Consider the following 12,943-nt stretch of genomic DNA (forward strand, 5'->3'; position numbering starts at 1 on the left):
CACAAGGGTATGAGGCAACAATTCTGGTGTCTATAACAATATTGAATAACGTGAATGTAGACAACATCAACAAGTTCCGGCAAGTTCTTGTTAGTTCCAGGGCGCCCTCCAGAGGACGCCCTGGAACTTTTGGTTTTGCGGCCATTCTTACTTTCTATCCACTTTCGGCTTACAAGTCTGTGGGGGATCTCCACACAGTTTTCTTTCGGGTTTCCCAGCATGTATTGTGGCAAACGCTAGCCATTCGGGACCCCTATTTCTGTCGCTATTTGCGTAAGCTAAAAACTTTTGATAGCTGACAATATCGTGTTGGAGGTGGTACTGTACTAAAAGTTGTGGAGTTGAGGGGTCGTGTTTAGATGCTGACTCATTACAGCAGAAACACATAGTGAAAGAGTGATCAGCGATCATAGTAATAGTACAGTAAAGTTGAGTTTACTATGTGTGAACCTGTTTTGATCGAATTTGTGCATCATTGGACGTGATTTTGTTCAATTAAGGGACAGATATATTGGTTTCACTCAGCTTGTATCTGTGTACATTGGTATCAAAACACTGTATGTGTTCCGCCGGTCGGTAGTTTTGTGCTCAACTACTCCCTTTATCTTTTGGCGTAATCCTATAAAATATCGTGCTACTTATTTATGTGCATCAACATTGACCTCGGTATTTCTACATCGCCTCCAAAATTGTGCTCCTTTTGATGTGGTTACCATAAAAATCAACATTTGTTTGGTAAAATTACGTGGTGGGAGCGTGGCACACTTCCCATTTCATACTCGAATTGTCGATCTCCAGCTGAAGTCAGCGCTATCATTCATTTGCATTGTGCTACCCTTATATGGGAAAAATAGTGACATATTCGAAGCGGGACATGAATGATGTCATGGCATATCATGAATATTGATCAGCTCAGTATGCAGGGAGATTTCAACTTTCGCATCATTGGACATCAGCGTACTAAGCATTGATTTTGCACCATGTCTATCCGTATACTTTCTTTTTCTTTATTCTTTTTTGGAGTCTTCCATATTTATGTGTAGACGTGTATAATGAGTTTATTAAAATATACTATAAATAAAGAATTAAGTATGTAAATGTGATTCATAGCTAACTTGGGCCTTTAAACCTGTATGACATCATTATCATTTTCGAGTTTCACCAGAATTTGTTGCCTCATGCTCCTGATCTAACATAGCTGACTTGTAAGTGAATGGCCATCCAAATGAATTATTTTGTCAATGGTCCACATAGCTGACTTGTAAGTGAATGGCCATCCAAATGAATTATTTTGTCAATGGTCCACATAGCTTATTCGTACGTGAATGGCCATCCAAATAAATTATTTTGTCAATGGTCCACATATTAGCTGACTTGTAAGTGAATTGCCATCCAAATAAATTATTTTGTTAATGGTCCACATAGCTGACTTGTAAGTGAATTGCCATCCAAATAAATTATTTTGTTAATGGTCCACATAGCTGACTTGTAAGTATATGTTATTTGCCAAATACCGTTCCATATCTTGCTGCGAGAGGTAATTTTTTCTGGTATAACGGAGAGCCGGAGGCGAGCCGTTATACCAGAAAAATTACCTCGAGCAGCAAGATGTGGAACAGTATTTGGCAAATAACATACTTATACGTCACCTGCGACTATGAATTCATTTTTGAATGTCTAAAAATGCTGTTTCATGTTAAAATAAAATCACTTCCGCGTTATACTGTCGAGCGTAGTATCATGCACCTCTCTGATAACTGCAATACGGTTGTTTACATGTCAGCCTTAACTTTATCGTCCAATCAGAGTGCGCGTTTGCTCAGTAGTATGACGTAATGTTTACTATTTGCATATCACTCAGCGATATATTGAAACTTATAACCATCAGCTGAAAAATGAGTGCGTCTTTGTTTTGCGTACTGTATTCCATTAAATGTACATAAATGTTCGTGATATGTTTTGTTGTTCTAGTTAAGCAAAAATTACACCCTCTGTGGTGGTAATTTTCATATCCTTCATAAATTTAGGAGTTCATGTTTACGATCGCGTGACGACCGCGAGTTCGCCGTCACTGGACTTTCACGGTTGTGTGTGGAATTTTTGACTATTTCCCTGTGACACGAAAAGTACAGTTCAAAGACTTGTTACAATGTATACAACGGTGATATTTTGTTCGGTTGACAACAAATTTGGCATTGGAAATGCTGGTTATAGCTGTATTTTTAGTTGTCTGCTAGATTTGTTTACAAGGGGACGTGCAGTGATCACGTGATACAACAAGCAAAAATACGGCTGTTGGTGAAAAATACGCCTGTGTATCTGCAGGGCTCTCGACCAATCAGAATGCGAGATTGGTGACAGGTGACGTATAAGTGAATGTCCATGTCTTCAGATTTTACTAGTTTTAACCCTTGTACTGTATGGAGTCATCCATTCCTTCTTGTGACAAAAGTCATATTCTTTGTAATTTGTGGAGATATTGAAATTATATTTTAGAATAGGGTAACCATAGTTAATACATCCATGGTGTATCAAAGAATAAAAAAACACACCTTTTTTGTGAGGTAGACCATAAACCCTACTTTCTTGTGTGCCTATGGGCAGACCAAAGGAGTTAGAGAGAGTGGTCCTTTTGTTGTGAATGTCTGGAGGTCAGGTGACCAGGTCATATATGATGTGTTAACAAAAGGCCTTATTCTGTAAAGATAATTAGTCTTTAAACAAACATGACTAATTCAAATTAGGAACTGAGGTGTGAAAACATGAAAGTAGCTTTACAAAGAAAGGCAACAACTTTGTTTAGTTATGTAACTGAACACAACACAATAGAACACCCTAACCCAACCACTGCCTTGGTCTTCATTGGTCAAGGACAATAGGAAACACAATAGCAATGTCTAACTTGTAGTTTGTGCTGTCATTGACACTGTTTGGTTTGTAACAAGCCAATGTGACACTGAATGGATCTCTCACTAGACATTACTACAGAGTCAGTCAGGTTCATGTAGAAAGTATAGATTGATGGAAGGTAGGTTTGTACTATTAAAGCTTGCTGGAGGATCGATGGTAATATGTTTTGTAAGATTTGAAACCCAGTAGGAGTGTTGTACTTGAGATCATGACCTTGGTGGTATGTGTTATTGTGAATGTCATCATATCAATTCTACCATCTCCCCTTATACATCCATGATTTTATGTGTTCTATCATCTACAGAACAGTGTGGGGTTAGTTTACAGTTACTATACACTATTGTAGCTGTTTGTTGGCAGTCATTTGTAAAGTTTATGCTATTAACCCTAATTAATAACCCACAGACAAGAAAAAGTGCTACACTTGCATATGTATGATCAGTCCACTCTCTTCCAACTTTTTGCCAGCAGCTCTAAGCATTACCATGGAGGTATAAGGTGAGATACCGCCATGGCATTATAGAGCTAGAGTACCAGCCTTACCAATGTAACAGTACCAGGTTCTAGTCTTGGTCTTGTAGTGAATTAGTTTTTGGTGAATAACAGCTAGATCCATGATTAGATTTAATGCTGGTTCCACTATGATATGACTATATAACTAGATAGTAGAAAATACAGTTTTACTAGCCAATCAAGTATGACCTCTAACCTTGCCAGTGAACCTTGCCAGTGAACATTGCCAGTGAACATTGCTTGGACCAAAGTTATGTTGATTTAACCTTGTTTGTAGGGACAAGAGTTGTACCAGGTGTTGGAGTCTACAGGAGTACAAATCATGGCAGACAGTCAGTATGATGCACAGACTAGAGTACAAGTATTATTGGAGTTCCTTCATGAGAAACACTTAGATTTAGAAGACGTAGCAGAACTTAGACGTGTCAAGTATGAACAGTGTGTTCAACTCAGACACTTTGAAGCTGAAGCCAATCAGGTGAGTACAGTTAGTGCTAGGGAGGGGATGGGGTGAGGGAGAGTGGAAAGGATGGGGTGAGGGAGAGTGGAGGGGATGGGGTGAGGGTGAGTGGAAGGGATGAGATGAGGGAATGTGGTGAGGGGGAGTGGATGGGAGGGGGTGAGGGAGAGTGGAGGGGATGAGATGAAGGAATGGGGTGAGGGAGAGTGGTGGGGATGGGGTGAGGGAGAGTGGTGGGGATGAAGGAGAGTGGAGGGGATGGGGTGAGGGAGAGTGGTGGGGATGAAGGAGAGTGGAAGGGGTGGGGATGTGAGAGAATGGGAAGATAGGGGAATTAAGAACCCCATTATTATTAAGTGTATAAGTCTTGCAACATATAATTATAAAATAATTTTGAATTCCTATTTGACATTATATATTATCACTTTATGTTTTATCATCCTTTTCGTCAAAATGGCGATGATTATGGAATACCTTTTATTTAGGAATTTAGGAAGTATACTCTGGACTGGAATATGTTACATTTTTTCTTTCCGTAAGGAAGGAGATATAAGAGGGCTTGAAAAGTCTGTGGTGTGTGTGTGTGTATCACCATTTTCGAAAAAACGGCTGCATGAATTCGAACGAAATTTTGTAAATGTGTTCCTTAGGGTAATGGCAAGAACTGATTAGGTTTTGGTGAAAATTCCATTAATATTAATGACCAATTTGAGTAATCGATCGATCGGCTGGTCGCACATGCGCTTCGTGTTGAAAGTGCGCCACCAACGTCGATGTAAGGTAAACCATGAAGCTACAGTAATCTGTTCTACACTGAGAAAGACTCTGTTTTCAGGGGTTTCAAGTGTTTGCATTGAAATTTTCGACATACAAAGATTGATATCACAAAGTACTTGGCAGCCATTTTGTTTGCGAATTTTCCCTGTCCCTGTCAGACATGCTTGAACAGATCTCATTCAAAGTTGGTATTAGCACAGTGTTGTATGACATACATGTGCATATCCATTTTCGTCATGATACGATCCAATATGGCTGCCTGGTAGCCATTTTGTTTGCGAATTTTCCATGTCCAAAGCCATAACTCAGACATGCTTGAACAGATCTCATTCAAAGTTGGTTTTAGCACAGTGTTGTATGACAATTTGACATGCACGTGCATATCCATTTTCGTCATGATATGATCCAATATGGCTGCCTGGTAGCCATTTTGTTTGCGAATTTTCCATGTCCAAAGCCATAACTCAGACATGCTTGAACAGATCTCATTCAAAGTTGGTATTAGCACAGTGTTGTATGACATACATGTGCATATCCATTTTCGTCATGATACGATCCAATATGGCTGCCTGGTAGCCATTTTGTTTGCAAATTTTCCATGTCCAAAGACATAACTCAGACATGCTTGAACAGGTCCCCCCCCTCTCCCTGTACCCGACCCATCCTTTATTGTTGAATGGTTTATTCCATCACGTCATCTTGAAGAGTAGGCATGTCCCATGTCCAACGAGGAGACACAACATCAGTGGGCGTGTTCCATGTCCAACGAGCAGACACAACATATCTAAGTCTGTTTGATTTAGGTTCACAAGTGTTGTTGCATGATCAGAGTAGTGATATCAAGAAAATGACAACATAAACTGCCAGTTCCTTAAAACCCAATCATAGTGGGGACTATGTCATTCTCAATGACTTGTTTGATCATGTTATATCAGATGTGAGCTATTAATACAGACTACAGTCATTATGTAATCTTTTGTGGAAATGATATATTTCATGTTGGTTGAAGACTGTCTGTCATTTTATATATTTTATCTCAAAACTAATTGAAAACTAAAGGTCATTTAATATATGATAAACAGAAAATAGTATGTAAGACATGAAATGTATGATAAACAGAACATACACATGTTGCCTGTTAATTAAAAAACCAAAAACAAACGATAATGACTTTAACAAGACTTGAAAAGTATGACCTTAATGTCAATTTCATTACTTTAAGGTATATTTCAAACAATTGTTTAAATTACATAATGGTGATACTGTTATGCCAATTTGACCCTTATAGGTGCTGGGTTGGATACGTAATGGAGAAGCCATGCTTTCAGCAACTGTCATACTACCAACATCACTAGAAGAAGCTGAAGAATTACAGAAAGAAAATGAACAGTTTAAACTGGCTATTGAGGTGAATATTGAAGTGATAAAATAAAGTAGTAAAGACAGAGTCATAAAGTTAATACAAGTACTTTGTAAAGAAAATGGGTTACTGTCAACACTTTAAAATGGATTGCTGTCAACACTTTAAAATGGGTTACTGTCAACACTTTAAAATGGGTTACTGTCAACACTTTAAAATGGGTTACTGTCAACACTTTAAAATGGGTTACTGTCAACACTTTAAAATGGGTTACTGTCAACACTTTAAAATGGATTGCTGTCAACACTTTAAAAGAAATGCTTTTATGATGTATTGATATATTGAAACTCGGTCAAGGGTGGGCAAGTAGAAGAAACTGTGTTTTGGACTTTTATGTTCTGTTCTGTTCTGTTCTGTTCTGTTAATTGTTATGTTATGTTATGTTTTACATATTTATTTATTTACATCTACATCCTGTGATGTTGGCATTAATTTGTGAATCACAGGTGCAACCATTGGTGTGTGTGTGTTTCAATAGTCCAACCATTGGTGGATGCAGTAGTCCAACCATTGGGTGTGTTTCAATAGTCCAACCATTGGGTGTGTGTTTCAATAGTCCAACCATTGGGTGTGTTTCAATAGTCCAACCATTGGGTGTGTTTCAATAGTCCAACCATTGGTGTGTGTGTTTCAATAGTCCAACCATTGGTGTGTGTGTTTCAATAGTCCAACCATTGGGTGTGTTTCAATAGTCCAACCATTGGTGTGTGTGTTTCAATAGTCCAACCATTGGTGTGTGTGTTTCAATAGTCCAACCATTGGTGTGTGTGTTTCAATAGTCCAACCATTGGTGTGTGAGTTTTAATAGTCCAACCATCAGTGTGTGTGTTTCAATAGTCCAACCATTGGGTGTGTGTTTTAATAGTCCAACCATTGGGTGTGTTTCAATAGTCCAACCATTGGGTGTGTTTCAATAGTCCAACCATTGGTGTGTGTGTTTCAATAGTCCAACCATTGGTGTGTGTGTTTCAATAGTCTAACCATTGGTGTGTGTGTTTCAATAGTCCAACCATTGGGTGTGTGTTTTAATAGTCCAACCATTGGGTGTGTTTCAATAGACCAACCATTGGTGTGTGTGTTTCAATAGTCCAACCGTTGGTGTGTGTGTTTCAATAGTCCAACCATCGGTGTGTGAGTTTCTGTAGTCCAACCATTGGTGTGTGTGTTTCAATAGTCCAACCATTGGTGAGTGTGTTTCAATAGTCCAACCATTGGTGTGTGAGTTTCAATAGTCCAACCATTGGTGTGTGAGTTTCAATAGTCCAACCATTGGTGTGTGAGTTTCAATAGTCCAACCATTGGGTGTGTGTTTTAATAGTCCAACCATTGGGTGTGTTTCAATAGTCCAACCATTGGTGTGTGTGTGTTTTAATAGTCTAACCATTGGTGGATGTGTGTTTCAATAGTCCAACCATTGGTGTGTGTGTTTCAATAGTCCAACCATTGGTGTGTGTGTTTCAATAGTCCAACCATTGGTGTGTGTGTTTTAATAGTCCAACCATTGGTGTGTGTGTTTCAATAGTCCAACCATTGGGTGTGTTTCAATAGTCCAACCATTGGTGTGTGTGTTTCAATAGTCCAACCATTGGTGTGTGTGTTTTAATAGTCCAACCATTGGTGTGTGTGTTTCAATAGTCCAACCATTGGTGTGTGAGTTTCAATAGTCCAACCATTGGGTGTGTTTCAATAGTCCAACCATTGGTGTGTGTGTTTCAATAGTCCAACCATTGGTGTGTGTGTTTCAATAGTCCAACCATTGGGTGTGTTTCAATAGTCCAACCATTGGTGTGTATGTTTCAATAGTCCAACCATTGGTGTGTATGTTTCAATAGTCCAACCATTGGTGTGTGTGTGTTTTAATAGTCCAACCATTGGTGAGTGTGTTTCAATAGTCCAACCATTGGTGTGTGTGTTTCAATAGTCCAACCATCGGTGTGTGTGTTTCAATAGTCCAACCATTGGTGTGTGTGTTTCAATAGTCCAACCATTGGGTGTGTTTCAATAGTCCAACCATTGGGTGTGTTTCAATAGTCCAACCATTGGTGTGTGTGTTTCAATAGTCCAACCATTGGTGTGTGAGTTTCAGTAGTCCAACCATTGGTGTGTGTTTCAATAGTCCAACCATTGGTGTGTGTGTTTCAATAGTCCAACCATTGGTGTGTGTGTTTCAATAGTCCAACCATTGGGTGTGTTTCAATAGTCCAACCATTGGGTGTGTTTCAATAGTCCAACCATTGGTGTGTGTTTCAATAGTCCAACCATTGGTGTGTGTGTTTCAATAGTCCAACCATTGGTGTGTGTGTTTCAATAGTCCAACCATTGGTGTGTGTGTTTCAATAGTCCAACCATTGGTGTGTGTGTTTCAATAGTCCAACCATTGTGTGTGAGTTTCAATAGTCCAACCATTGGTGTGTGTGTTTCAATAGTCCAACCATTGGTGTGTGAGTTTCAATAGTCCAACCATTGGGTGTGTTTCAATAGTCCAACCATTGGTGTGTGTGTTTCAATAGTCCAACCATTGGGTGTGTGTTTTAATAGTCCAACCATTGGTGTGTGTGTTTCAATAGTCCAACCATTGGTGTGTGTGTGTTTCAATAGTCCAACCATTGGTGTGTGAGTTTCAATAGTCCAACCATTGGTGTGTGAGTTTCAATAGTCTAACCATTGGTGTGTGTGTTTCAATAGTCCAACCGTTGGTGTGTGTGTTTCAATAGTCCAACCATTGGTGTGTGTGTGTTTCAATAGTCCAACCATTGGTGTGTGTGTTTCAATAGTCCAACCATTGGTGTGTGAGTTTCAATAGTCCAACCATTGGTGTGTGTGTTTCAATAGTCCAACCATTGGTGTGTGTGTTTCAATAGTCCAACCATTGGTGTGTGAGTTTCAATAGTCCAACCATTGGTGTGTGTGTGTTTCAATAGTCCAACCATTGGTGTGTGTGTTTCAATAGTCCAACCATTGGTGTGTGAGTTTCAATAGTCCAACCATTGGTGTGTGTGTTTCAATAGTCCAACCATTGGTGTGTGTGTTTCAATAGTCCAACCATTGGGTGTGTGAGTTTCAATAGTCCAACCATTGGTGTGTGTGTTTCTGTAGTCCAACCATTGGTGTGTGAGTTTCAATAGTCCAACCATTGGTGGGTATGTTTCAGTAGTCCAACCATTGGTGTGTGTGTTTCAATAGTCCAACCATTGGTGTGTGAGTTTCCATAGTCCAACCATCGGTGTGTGTGTTTTAATAGTCCAACCATTGGGTGTGTTTCAATAGTCCAACCATTGGTGTGTGTGTGTTTCAATAGTCCAACCATTGGTGTGTGTGTTTCAATAGTCCAACCATTGGTGTGTGAGTTTCAATAGTCCAACCATTGGGTGTGTTTCAATAGTCCAACCATTGGTGTGTGTGTTTCAATAGTCCAACCATTGGTGTGTGTGTTTCAATAGTCCAACCATTGGTGTGTGAGTTTCAATAGTCCAACCATTGGTGTGTGTGTTTCAATAGTCCAACCATTGGTGTGTGTGTTTCAATAGTCCAACCATTGGTGTGTGTGTTTCAATAGTCCAACCATTGGTGTGTGTGTGTTTCAATAGTCCAACCATTGGTGTGTGTGTTTCAATAGTCCAACCATTGGTGTGTGTGTTTCAATAGTCCAACCATTGGTGTGTGAGTTTCAATAGTCCAACCATTGGGTGTGTTTCAATAGTCCAACCATTGGTGTGTGTGTTTCAATAGTCCAACCATTGATGTGTGTGTTTCAATAGTCCAACCATTGGTGTGTGAGTTTCAATAGTCCAACCATTGGTGTGTGTGTTTCAATAGTCCAACCATTGGTGTGTGAGTTTCAATAGTCCAACCATTGGTGTGTGTGTTTCAATAGTCCAACCATTGGTGTGTGAGTTTCAATAGTCCAACCATTGGTGTGTGTGTTTCAATAGTCCAACCATTGGTGTGTGTGTTTCAATAGTCCAACCATTGGTGTGTGTGTTTCAATAGTCCAACCATCGGTGTGTGAGTTTCTGTAGTCCAACCATCGGTGTGTGTGTTTCAATAGTCCAACCATTGGTGTGTGTGTTTTAATAGTCCAGCCATTGGTGTGTGAGTTTCAATAGTCCAACCATTGGTGTGTGTGTTTTAATAGTCCAGCCATCGGTGTGTGAGTTTTAATAGTCCAACCATTGGTGCGTGAGTTTCCATAGTCCAACCATCGGTGTGTTGTGAGTTTCAGTAGTCCAACCATCCGTGTGTTTGTCACCACTGCATAATGAAATCATTTTATGTCCTATAAATTTTATTTGCCTCATAAAGTATGACCCACTCACATAGTACATAGTATTGTCTTCATTGCTTTCCATTCTTTTGTCATGTTTCCATTGTTTACTTCTCATTACAGAAAACCCATGTTAGTGCAATACAACTTCAACAGAAAGCAGATGCCTTAATAGCAAGCAATCACTATGATCCAGAAACTATCAGACTTTGTTCTGATAACATAGAACACAGGTGGCAACAGCTGATCATCAAAGCAGAGGATAGACACAAACTGGTCAATGCTGCTGTTAATTTTTATAAAACATCAGAACAGGTAAGTCTAATTATTTAGTACATAAAGCTCCTACTCTAACTATGCTTAGCTTACCAAACTTGAAGAGAGCTATCAAGTACTTAGTATACCGTATCTCAGGTATTTTACATTAAAATGAAGGCTGGGTGTAAGAAAGTGATATGATTACTGCTAAATATACAAAATGTACAGGAGTAGCATGTGAAATATTGTCAAGACAAGAAAACAAGTCTTGACACAGGTATTATATACATTGTAGGTATTAAATATATACATGTTTTGGGGGTGCCACTCTGATTTGTTTATTGACAACTGATTGTACATAAATATAGCACATGTACATGTACAATTTGATACTTGAAGTTTTATTAGTGTGAGTGATTGTTAATTACTGGCAGTGAGTGTTTTGTACTAAGTTAGTGTGAGTGATTGTTAATTATAGGCACTGAGTGTTTTGTACTAAGTTAGTGTGAGTGATTGTTAATTATAGGCACTGAGTGTTTTGTACTAAGTTAGTGTGAGTGATTGTTAATTATAGGCACTGAGTGTTTTGTACTAAGTTAGTGTGGGTGATTGTTAATTATAGACACTGAGTGTTTTGTACTAAGATAGTGTTAGTGATTGTTAGTCCCCGCGGACGAAGTCCGGAACGGGGACTTATGGATTGGGTTGTAAAAATAGGAAATAAGTCAAACTATGATGATTCCTTGGTGTGGTAACTATCAGAGTTTGACTTATTTAGTATTTCTTTCTTATCAAAATGTATATCGCGGTGAATTCTATAGGATAATTAGTAGTCACAGTAGACTATTATCATTAAAAAAATTTAGGTATAGTATGTTTGATGTCCTACTTTAGGTATAGTATGTTTGATGTCCTACTTTAGGTATAGTATGTTTGATGTCCTACTTTAGGTATAGTATGTTTGATGTCCTACTTTAGGTATAGTATGTTTGATGTCCTACTTTAGGTATAGTATGTTTGATGTCCTACTTTAGGTATTGTATGTTTGATGTCCTACTTTAGGTATAGTATGTTTGATGTCCTACTTTAGGTATAGTATGTTTGATGTCCTACTTTAGGTATAGTATGTCTGATGTCCTACTTTAGGTATAGTATGTTTGATGTCCTACTTTAGGTATAGTATGTTTGATGTCCTACTTTAGGTATAGTATGTTTGATGTCCTACTTTAGGTATACAAATGTAGTATGTTTGATGTCCTACTTTAGGTATACAAATGTAGTATGTTTGATGTCCTACTTTAGGTATAGTATGTTTGATGTCCTACTTTAGGTATAGTATGTTTAATGTCCTACTTTAGGTATAGTATGTTTGATGTCCTACTTTAGGTATAGTATGTTTGATGTCCTACTTTAGGTATAGTATGTTTGATGTCCTACTTTAGGTATAGTATGTTTGATGTCCTACTTTAGGTATAGTATGTTTAATGTCCTACTTTAGGTATTGTATGTTTGATGTCCTACTTTAGGTATAGTATGTTTGATGTCCTACTTTAGGTATTGTATGTTTGATGTCCTACTTTAGGTATAGTATGTTTGATGTCCTACTTTAGGTATACAAATGTAGTATGTTTGATGTCCTACTTTAGGTATAGTATGTCTGATGTCCTACTTTAGGTATACAAATGTAGTATGTTTGATGTCCTACTTTAGGTATAGTATGTTTGATGTCCTACTTTAGGTATAGTATGTTTGATGTCCTACTTTAGGTATAGTATGTTTGATGTCCTACTTTAGGTATAGTATGTTTGATGTCCTACTTTAGGTATAGTATGTTTAATGTCCTACTTTAGGTATTGTATGTTTGATGTCCTACTTTAGGTATTGTATGTTTGATGTCCTACTTTAGGTATAGTATGTTTGATGTCCTACTTTAGGTATAGTATGTTTGATGTCCTACTTTAGGTATTGTATGTTTGATGTCCTACTTTAGGTATTGTATGTTTGATGTCCTACTTTAGGTATAGTATGTTTGATGTCCTACTTTAGGTATAGTATGTTTGATGTCCTACTTTAGGTATAGTATGTTTGATGTCCTACTTTAGGTATAGTATGTTTGATGTCCTACTTTAGGTATTGTATGTTTGATGTCCTACTTTAGGTATACAAATGTAGTATGTTTGATGTCCTACTTTAGGTATAGTATGTTTGATGTCCTACTTTAGGTATAGTATGTTTGATGTCCTACTTTAGGTATAGTATGTTTGATGTCCTACTTTAGGTATAGTATGTTTGATGTCCTACTTTAGGTATAGTATGTTTGATGTCCTACTTTAGGTATAGT

At 38.1% G+C, this 12,943-nt stretch overlaps 1 protein-coding gene across 1 annotated transcript in view; it reads left to right on the plus strand.

The window, feature by feature from the left end:
- LOC144451069 (triple functional domain protein-like) overlaps positions 1-12,943 on the plus strand; it is a 365,406-nt gene that overhangs the window by 14,186 nt on the left and 338,277 nt on the right. Inside the window, exons 5-7 of the mRNA XM_078141839.1 lie at positions 3,701-3,901; positions 5,949-6,068; positions 10,468-10,659. Of these exons, the coding sequence (XP_077997965.1) occupies positions 3,701-3,901; positions 5,949-6,068; positions 10,468-10,659 (513 nt within the window). The remainder of the gene's footprint in view (positions 1-3,700; positions 3,902-5,948; positions 6,069-10,467; positions 10,660-12,943) is intronic.

Source organism: Glandiceps talaboti, chromosome 20, assembly GCF_964340395.1.
Source record: "Glandiceps talaboti chromosome 20, keGlaTala1.1, whole genome shotgun sequence".
NCBI lineage: Eukaryota > Metazoa > Hemichordata > Enteropneusta > Spengelidae > Glandiceps > Glandiceps talaboti.